Source organism: Chrysochloris asiatica, unplaced genomic scaffold (assembly GCF_000296735.1).
Source record: "Chrysochloris asiatica unplaced genomic scaffold, ChrAsi1.0 scaffold00142, whole genome shotgun sequence".
Lineage (NCBI taxonomy): Eukaryota > Metazoa > Chordata > Mammalia > Afrosoricida > Chrysochloridae > Chrysochloris > Chrysochloris asiatica.
Window position 1 is genome coordinate 3,284,112 of NW_006408660.1, and position 10,988 is coordinate 3,295,099.

At 39.4% G+C, this 10,988-nt stretch overlaps 1 protein-coding gene across 1 annotated transcript in view; it reads right to left on the reverse strand.

Moving 5' to 3' along the window:
- Positions 1-10,988, reverse strand: part of NAA25 (N(alpha)-acetyltransferase 25, NatB auxiliary subunit) — a 157,616-nt gene that overhangs the window by 100,021 nt on the left and 46,607 nt on the right. The window contains exons 2-4 of the mRNA XM_006870459.1: positions 4,573-4,658; positions 3,903-4,041; positions 242-360 (exon numbers count right to left, since the gene is read on the reverse strand). Coding sequence (XP_006870521.1) covers positions 242-360; positions 3,903-4,041; positions 4,573-4,658 — 344 coding nt within the window. The remainder of the gene's footprint in view (positions 1-241; positions 361-3,902; positions 4,042-4,572; positions 4,659-10,988) is intronic.

Genomic DNA, 10,988 nt, shown 5'->3' on the forward strand with positions numbered 1-10,988 from the left:
ACAAGACCTACCTCCAGGTCACAATCAACTTTTCCCCCCATAAAGCACTTAAAGAACTTGAATAATGGTTTATCTTTAAAATACTCAAGGAAAACTACTGTCTGATCCACACACACAAATACTAAATTCAGTTCAAGACACACACACACACACACACACATATACCACTGCAGCTGTATCACATTAGAGACGTTTCTAATAGTGAATTCAGCAGCCCAGAAGGTTTGGAGAATCAAGTTACCTGCTGCATTTTCTTATATTCGCCAACTCTAGCGTAGGCCATGAAGAGATGAGAATGGTACTCCTCACTATTGGGAACTTTCTTCACAGCTGCCTCATATAGTTTTGTAACTAGCTCCGCTAAGATAAAGAGAAATAAGATTGAAGTTATGCTTCAGTAATCTAAGAAATCCTAACAGCATTTCATTTCTTTCCTATTGGCAGAAATAGAGTTCTCCTATCATTAAGGAAAAAGCGTGTTCTTTGATTCATTTGAACAATTTCCTGGTCTTGGTTAGGTGTTCCAATAAAGCATGAAACAGGTCAGGGCTCCCCATCACATTTATAAACCCTCAAGGATCTGGCCATTCTGGCTCCTTCCTAACACTTTTCCCCAGCAATTTCTGTTCCAGCCACAGCAAACTATATGAGCAAAATCAGCTTCCCTGAGCTTTTTCATCTCTCCACAAACTCTTCCTTATCTTTTCTACTCAAGTGAATGCCATCCAAGATCCAGTTCAAGAGTAATCTTGTCTTTGAGATCTATCCTGAACTCTACCTCTGATCCTTCATCTCAATTTGATGACGTTCTCTCTCTCTGTCACATTTGACTTTTTAAATAACTAATGAAGCATTTGTTATTGTTGTTGTTAAATGCCACTGAGTTAGTTCTGACTCGCAGCAACCTTGTATAGGGTTTCAGAGGACTAGCTGGTGGGTTTGAACCAGCTAGCAATTCCTAATTTATGGTATAATCACCCAGTTAAGTATTTCATGGCAATGAAAATGAATTTACTACAGCTACTTGAATATCCAGAGTGGGTTAATGCACTGGACTGCAAAGTTGGTTTGAACTGCAAAGTCAGCGGTTCAAGCTCACTAGCTGCTCCTCGGAAACCCTATAAGAGTCACTACAGGTTGGAACCGATTCAACAGGACTTAAAAAAGAAGGAAGAAAAAAAATTGAATATCCTGGTATGGATGTGTGGGATAAAGCACTAGACTGCAAGATCGGTTTGAACCGCAAGGCTGGCAGTTCAAACTCAACAGCTGATCCTTGGAAACCCTATACAGGGTCACTATGACTTAGAACTGACTCAACGGCACTTAACAAGAACAACAACAACAACTTGGATATCCTACCACCATCAATTTGAAGTCCTGGTGTGGTGCTGTAGGATAAGCACTAGAATGCTAACTGCAAGGTTGGCATCTCAAACCCACCAGTCCTCAAAAACCCTACACAGAGTCACTGTGAGTCAGAAGTGACTCCACAGCACTTACTAATGACAACAATCTGTCCATTTGTTATACTGTGGTAGCATGCATATTGTTATGCTACTAGAAGCAATGCCACTGCTATTTCAAATACCAGCAGGGTTACTGAAGGTAGGCAGGTTTCAGCAGAGCTTCCATACTAAGAGACTAGGAAGAAAGGCCTGACAATCTAATTCCAAAAATTAGCTAATGAAAACCTTATGAATCACAACAGAAATAGTCTGACTGGACTTAAACATCTAATCAACCCAATCATGTAAATGACAGAGACTGGGTAACATTTCTCTCTGTTATACACAGGGTCACCATGTGTTGGCACTGACTTGACAACAGCCAACACTTGGATATTAGATGAATAAAACAAGTCACAGAATAGACAGTAGAAGTCCACTTGTATGAAGTGCAAAAAGTAATGTTGAAATATTAATATCGTTGTTAAGCGCTGTTGAGTCGGTCCCTACTCATAGTGACCTTTCTGAGGAGTGGCTGATGGGTTTGAACCACAAACCCTGCAGTTAACAGTTCAACACTTATCCTACAGTGCCAACCCAGGATTCCCATTAACATCTTATGCAAGTAAAATTTTGCTAAAGATAATTCAAAACTGCTTGCAGCAATACATCAGTAAGGACCTTCCAGAAGGTCAAGCCAGATTCAGAGGAGGATGTGGAATGAGGGATATCACTGTTGATTGAGATGGATCATGGCTGAAAATAGAGACTACCAGAAAGATTTTTATTTGTGCTTTATTGACTATACAATGGCATTTAACTTTGTAGATCAGGACAAACTATGGTTAGCAATGCAACAGTGGGTATTCCAGAACATTTCATTGTGCTCATGCGGAACCTGTACACAGACCAAGAGGAGTCATTCCAATAGAACAATGGGATACTGACTGCTTGGTTTAAAATCAGGAAATGGGTGCATCAGGGTTTTATCCTTTCACCATACTTTTTTGAGCCCCATTGAGAGGAGGGAATGAGGCACAGTTCCTACTACCTACCACACACACAATCTACGTAGCCCTGTAAATTCCAGTTTGCCCAATGAACCTACTCTTTACGTATAAGACATATTGTCACAGAACGTTGAAACATAAACCTCATACGATTAACCTGTTGATAACTTGTTTCCCTTGAGCCCTGTTTCCTCCCAAAGAAGTGTCCCACCACACCAAGTATTGACTATAGTAAGCTGTGGCCCACCAAGCATGTGCAGAAAGGACATTCACAACCTACAGTTGATCCCTGAACAAGAAAACTTTGGCCAAGGGACAAAAAAAATCAAGAAATATGTCACCAGACAAACTTGGACAACATTTAGAAGTAAGGAGTCAGACAAGTCACTTCTTGGCCAAGGATTGTAACCCCAATGCATATTCATGACCCTTTCTCAGAAACTAATTATATGTTTATTATCTCCCCAATGTACTTTCTGATGTGTTATGTATAAAACTGCAAACCTCCTTTGTTTCAGAGCTTGCCTTGGCAACTATGACTGCATTTTGTTACTTGCTTGAACAACCAAAATAAACGTTTTCCTTTAAAAAAAAAAAAAAGTAACGTTGAGCACTCTTCTTACATATTGCAGTTAAGTGAGAGAGTGCTCAACATTACTTAAAAGGACTTATGTGGAAATTAAATAAAATGAAAAAATGTATTATACTAATACTGAATGTTCTATTTCTTAAGCTAGGTTAGTAGGTTCCTGGATTGATTATACTTCATAATATTTATTATAAAAAGGCATCTCTGGGTGGCATAATCTGTTCAAACTACTCAGAGGCACCTTGGAAGAAAGACCTGGTGATCCTGCTTCCAAAAGATCAGTCTTAAACCTATGGAACGCTGTTCCATTCTGCACACATAGGATTGCTCTGAGTCAAAATTGACTCAAAGAATACCAGTTTGTTTTGGTACTATGAATATATGTTATTCACAATAAAATATTTAAGACACCAGCACTGAAAACCTTTATTGAAAACAATTTCTTACGTACAGATTAAATGATAGGCTATCATTAATCTTTGAAATAATTTGGTAGTGGGACACAGCTAAAATAAAACTAGCCATATGTTAATAGTAGTTAAAGGTGGGTAGTGGGTAAAACAGGATTTTTTAATGCTATTATCTCTACTTCATTCTATGTTTAAATTTTTCCACAACTCCTCCACTTAGCAAAACAAAATTTCACAATTAATTGAAGTTAATCCTCATTCCAATTTATCTTTTATCCTTTCTGTCTATAGTCTTCACAAGTCACTGTTAAGGCATTACCCAGCAATGCAGAGCCTCATTTCCACCTACTCAATTCATAAAGGACCAGCAAGTTTGATGAAAGCACACAGAAGATTCAATTACAAAACTGTAGGCCTTTCAAACAATGGTAAGAAAACCACATACGTCGGTGCATTTCCCGGTAAAGAATCGTCAGTGCCTGCAGTGAGTTGTCATCTGTGGGCTCAAGGGCTGCCACTTCCTGTGCCAAGGTGAATGCTTCCTCTTGCTTTCCAGTTCTCTGCAAACCAATCGCCTTTAGAACCTGACATGAAGAGGACAAAAATACATTTTAAAAGGCAAGACTAGGAACCAAGAACCAAAAAAAGCCAATCTGAAATTACAAATTGTAAGATAGGCCTGGGTTGCTAATCAACTAAACCAAATATTTTACTGAAAATGTAAGGAAATCAAGATTCTTTCTTATTGCAGTTAAGTGAAAGAGTGTTTAACATTACTTAAAAGGACTTCTGTGGAAACGAAGTAATTAAGTTAGATAAGTAATGTCAAAGAAATAAAAGGCTAGCTTTTATTAAATACAATTTACAGTTATTTAAGTGATGAGAAAAACAGGAAAGGGCTTCCAAAAGTTCAAGGAGAAATGAAACGGAAAGCTAATGGACTTTTTCCATTAATTTTTTCTGAAGCCCCCTTGTAAATGACCTGAAAAATACTGTGACAAAACACAGATTAATGGTCATTAAGAGAACAATGAAACATCTTTTCCCTTCCAAGTAAAGAACAATACTCCATAACTCAGCAAACCGAGGTAACTCAGGAGCAATGAAACATGTACCTTAGCACAATGAAGATCTTTATGTTTCTTCAACAGTTTATCTGCTTGCTGAATTGCCATTTTATTATTGCCATTATCAAGATAATCTGTGAAAAAAGGAAACTGTAGTTAGTTATTACATTCCTTCAACTACAAATATGAAAACTGCAGACTAAGGAAACAGCAGAAAAGAATTTCAAATTCTCACGGACTCTACACTTTCTGAAGCCATGGACTATGGCTGAACCTCTGTAACTATTGCCCTGAGATAATCTTCAAATCTTAAACCAAAAGTATCCCCTGAGGAAGTGAGGGAAAAACAGCAATGAAGTGGCGAGTTAGCGGCAAGCCCTACAATGTTCAATAGACTTCTGTGAACCCGGGTGGAGACCTGGTTGGCCAGCAGTGTGGCAAGACCTGGGTACTCTTGGGCCCAGAGCCAGTGACATAGCCACAGAGGACTAGAGTGGAGAGTGAAGTGTCCAGAGGATAAGAAGAGAAGGCATATGCACAAGAACACTCACACTTACAGATAATACCCACTTGACCTGGCTTCAATGACAGGATGATCAGAGCTCAACCAGAAGAAGAAAAAACAGGAAAAAAAGAGTAACCTGATACAATTTGATGAACTTGACCTACACCTATGGATGCAGTAGCTCAAAAGAGGAAACAAATCCTTACAGTGAGGTTCATTCCCACTCCCTCCATACACAGAGTAGACAGGAATGGGCAACTTGGACATTGGCTACCCAAAATGTATATGTATATGGGGGGGGGGGGGTACAAAGACAAGAAGTGACTGGCTTACAAGCTTTCAAGAGGGAACCTAGATTCAGAGGGCATGGAGGAAGGTAGAATCTCCACTGAGTAGTATACAATCTGTCATGGAGGGGATGATGAAATGAAATGCAGATGGGTCTCTTGTGATACAGTAGTGAATAATTGTTATCTGGACTGCTTGTGAGGGTTGGAATTGTAAAGGTAGACATTTTGTAGCAAGGAGGGGAGTGATTAACTTTTCAGCCTAGGAGCGGAGGTCCCTGGGACCATCAAGGGTGAAGAGCAGAGAGCGGACCCTACCCAGAGAAGCAGTGATGCCTGAGATGGAGGCAGAGACGATGACATGGAGAGATGGAGCTGTTGGGGACTTTAGACAGAAAGGGAGAGGGGCTGTGTGCTGATGACTAGGGGGCAGGCTTATAGTGTATACCCTTTGGTTGGTTGATGATGCATGGAGGGGGTTGTAACCATAGCAATGAAATGATACATGATAGGATGAATGTAAAACTAATGTTCTCCCATGTAAACTATCACATAATTCACAATAAAACATTTTTTAAAAATGTGAAAAAAAAGTATCCCCTGAAACCCACAGCTCATACGATATACAAAAATAAACTCCACATGGATTAAAGACTGAGATACAAAACCTAAAACTATAAAGATCACCATTGAAAAAATAGGGACAATGGCATAAATACACTAGCGAAAATAACTGAAAATATATAAATGAAAGACAAAATAGATGACTAGAACCCCATAAAAATTAGACACCTATGAGCATCAAAGAACTTCACCAAAATAGTTACATCCTCAAAACATTAGAAATAGATTTATCATATGCCCCACCATTCCTCTTCTTGTTATGTATCTAAGAATTAAGATCCAGGACACAAATAGATACACATCGACCCACGTTCACTGCAGCACTATTCACAATAGCAAAAGATGAAGACAGCCTAAATGTCCATCTACAGAAGAATGGCTAAACAAACTTTGGTATATACACTTGAAATACTATGCAACGTTGAAGAATAAAGACAAATCGGTGAAGCACCTCATAACATGGATGAACCTGGAAGGCATTATGATGAATACAATTATTCAATCACAAAAGAACTAATTTTGTATATAACCATTGTTGTAAAAAGTTAAAAAAAGGTTTTCTTGATAAAAGAAACATTCTATGATGGTTATGGGGTTGGAGGTGGGGGGGGTGAGAGGAAAGACAAATGTATTCACAGGCTGATGGTTATGGGTTTGGGGGTGGGGAGGTGAGAGGAAAGACAAATTTATTCACAAGCTAGAGAGTTGTGTCAGTTGCGACTCACAGAGACCCTGTGTAGAGTTTCCATGGAGCAACTGGCGGATTTGAACAGCCAACCACGCAGGTTTAAAAACCAGCCTTATGATCTATCTAGTGCTTATCCTAATATAATGGGAACGGGGAAGGCAATATACAACACGAGGAAGGATGGCAGAAGAAAGATGAAAATAGAAGACACATAAAGGAGCGCAAGAGTTAAAATAAATAGAGGTAAATACTGTTAACACAAGGAGAGGACTGCAACCATTGTAATGAAAGGAAGTATATGATTTGTTCAATGTAAAACTGATGATTTGCTTTGTAAATCTACACTCAACTCACATAATAAGTTTTAAAAATAAGTAAATAAAATATCCCCCTAAAGTCTATTTAAAACTTAACTACAGGATTGAAAATGACGTTTCACTCAGGATTAACAATATCATGCAGCTGATACTAACTCTAAATGATTAGGATGGCCCATAATTCAATGTCATATTCCTAATACTCTCTCATGAAAAAACAATGCTGTTACTGTTGCTAAGTGTCATCAAGTCGGTTTGTACTCATAGTGACTCATATAGGGTTTCTGAGGAGCAGCTGGTAAGTTTGAACCATCAACCTGTGGTTCAAATCAATCTTGCAGTGCAGCACATTAACCCACAGTGCCAAAACAGAACTCAATATATAGCAAGTTACAGTAAACCCATTACTGTTAAGCCAATTCCTACTTACAGCAACCTTATGTTGTTGCTGTTAAGTGCCACCGAGTCAGTTCCAACTCACGGTGACCCTATAAAGGATCTCCAAGGTTATATATCTATCTATGAGGAAGCAGAACGCCTCATCTTTCTCCTGTAGAATGGCTGGTGGGCTTGAACCACCAACCTGTGGTTCACAATCCCATGCTTAACCATCCTACAGGGCAACCCTACATGGCAGAGTAAAACTGACCCATACTGTTTGTTCATTTTTGCAGAAGCAGACTGCCTTATCTGTCTCCCACAAAGTGTCTGGTAGTTTCGCACTACCAACCTTTCATTTAGCAGACAATTGCTTAACCAATGCACCACCAGGGCTCCTACAGGTTATATTAGCCTATCTTAATGTAGAGTCAATACTATATATACAGGTACATGGGGGTGGGGCTACAGCATAAAGGCACGAAGTGACTGGCTTACAAGTTTTTAAGAGGGAGCTTAGTTTCAGAGGGTGCAGAGGAAGGCAGAATCTCCACTGAATTTCCAACCTCTCTAGGGGGCTGGTGAAAGGAGATGGGGATAAGACTCTTATGATTCAATAGTGAATAATTGTTATCAGGACTGAGTGCAAATGTAAAGGCAGATATTTTGTAACAAAGGTAGATGTTTTAATAACAAAAGGTAGACATTGTGTAACAAAAAGCAGACATTTTGTAACAATAGAAGGGGAGTGGTTGATCTTGCAGACCAGGAACAGAAGACCTTGGGATCATCAAGGGAGAAGAGCGGAGTGCAGGACCCTAACCAGAGAAGTAATGATGGGAGATGGAGGCAGAGACATGACATGGAGAGATGGAGCAGCTGGGGACTCTGGATTCAGGGAGGGAGAGAAACTACATGTTGACAGCCCCCCTAGGGGGCAGGCTTGCAGAGTATGCCCTTTGGTTGTCTGAATGGTTATATATTCCTGAGTGCTTCCGTGTACATAAAAAAAAAAAAAAAAAGAGGGAATGGAAGCAAATGTTGTTGAATAATGATGCATGGAGGGGATTATAGTCATTGCAATGAAACGAAGTACGAGAGGATGAATGTAAGGCTGATGTTCTCCCAAGCTATCACCCTATTCACAATAAAAACTTGAAAGAAAAAAAAACGTCAAAAACTATATATACAGGTAAACATCACTGAACATGCACACTACACTCTGCAAAGTAGGACATTATGTGATTTGGAAGTTGTGCAAGCATCATATTAAAACCTTATGGCAGAATCCTCACTGAATAGTTTTCCTCATTTCCAGATGGGTGTGGTAAAAGGGGTAGGGGATGATGTTGATAGGATTTTATGATTCAATTGTGAGTATTGGTTTACAGGATTAACTGTGACCATCAAAACTGAAATTATAGAAGATGTGCAACTAAAAGCGAGGAGTAGTTAATCTTTCATTTCAGGAACAGACAATCCCAGGACCACTAAGAAGGAAGAGCATGAGTGGATCATGAGATCCCTACCTAGGGAAGCGGCAACAGCAGAAATGGTGGCAGAGGCAGTGGCATGGAGAGACAGAGCAAGCTGCAGGCTCTAGGTCCCTGGATTGAGTAAGACTATGTGCCTGTGGGCAGGAAGTTGGCTTGCAGAATGTGCCCTTTGGATATTTAAATTGATATCTAATTTTTATCTTGTATGTGTGCATGCAATATTTTTGCTTTGCTCATTTGTGAAATGTAAATGGGCAGCCATAGGAAGGAAGTAGGACAACTGTTGTTTCAGGGAGGAGATTGTAATCATTGAGCTAAAACAAAGTATATGATTTGTTGAATGTAAAGCTGATGATCATATCTATAATCTTCATTCTATTCACATTAAAAAGTTCAAAAAACAACAACAACAACAAAACTTATGGGACTTCCAGCTGCAGCTGCTGCCACTCTTGCTACTGCTGCTGCAAGGACTGCTGGCAGAGGCCAGAGGAACAACAGGAGGTGGCAGCAGGCCCTTCCTGCTGTTCTGCTTGCACAAGCACACCACCACCTACCTGCCAGATAAAGACTCAATGCCCATGCCCACAATCACATCCCCTGACTCCTCTGTCTGCATCCCACCTGTGGTCCAGTGTTATGAGAGTCTGGGTTTAGGGTCTTTCAGACTTCTATTGTTAAGTGCCTTTGAGTCAGTTCTGACTCACTGCAAGCCTATACAGGGTTTCCAACAAGCAGCTGGTAGGTTTAAACCACCAACCTTGTGGTTTAACCTTGTGATACTACAGTGCCACACTAGGACTACTTATTGTTGGTAAGTTCCATGGAGTCGGTTCGGACTCATAGTGATCTGGCACAGGGTTTTTGAGGCTGTAAATCTTTACGGGAGCAGAATGCCTCATCTTTCCCCCACTATTATACTACCAATGGGTCAAAGAGATCTTTATCAAAGGAAAAATCACAAATTTCTTATAGTCAAATGAAAACACAACAAACCAAAACTTATGAGATGCAGCAAAAGCAGTACTCAGAGAAAAACAGTAAATAGTTTGTACAGCAATAAATGCCTACAGAAATAAAGACAATTATGACAAAATATCACTAACTGTATGTCAGCAAAATGAATGGTCTAGATGAAACGGACAACTTCTTAGAAGCATACAACCAACCAAAAGTGACTCAAGAGAAAATGGAATGTCTCCAAACACCGTGAACAAATCCAATCAGTGCTAAAAAAAACTCCCAATAAAAAAAAAGTTCTGGACCAGATGGCTTCACCAGAGAATTCGACCAAACATTCAAAGAAAAATTGAAACCAATTCTTACTAAAACTCTTAAAAAGACAGAAAAGGAACACTCTATAATCCATTCTGTACACCAAACATAACGTTGATACCCAAGTCTGACAAAAACACTACAAAAAAACAATCAGTCTGTTTCTCTTACGAATAACAAAAACCAAACCATACCCACTGCCATGGAATCTATTTCAAATCATTGCAAAGGAAAATAATTGTTCCTTTGGGTTTCCAAGGCTGTAAATGTTTCTAGAAGCAGACCACCTCACCGTTATCATGCAGAGCCAACTGGTGGGTTTGAACTGATAACCTTTCAGTTAGCAGTTCAATACTTAATTGAGTGCAACACCAAGGTTCCTTCTCTTATGAATATGAATGTAAAAATTCTCAAGAAAACACTAGTTTATAATTTGCTGAATGCAAAGCTGATGATCTTGCCTGTAACCTTCACTCATTTCACACAAGAAAAAGTTGGGGGGGGGGCGGGATAAAAAAGGAACACACTACAGAATGGAATCTAATAGCATATTAAAAGCCATACACTATGACCAAGGGGTATTTACTCCAGGAATGAAGGATAGTTCAACATTAGAAAATCAGTCGGCTTAAACAGAACAAAGGAAAAGAACCACATGATAATCTCTATGAATGCAGAAAAAGCATTTGACAAAATCCAACATTTTTTGATGAAAACCCTAAAACAGATGTAAATAGAAGGGAAACTCATCAATATGATCCAGGGCACACATGTAAAGCTAGAGAAAGAACTGAGCTCTGCCTTAGACAAGGGTACCTGCTCTCATCACTTCTATTCGATTTTGTATCAGAAGTCCTAGCCAGAGCAATAAGAAAAGGAAATAAAAGGCATCCA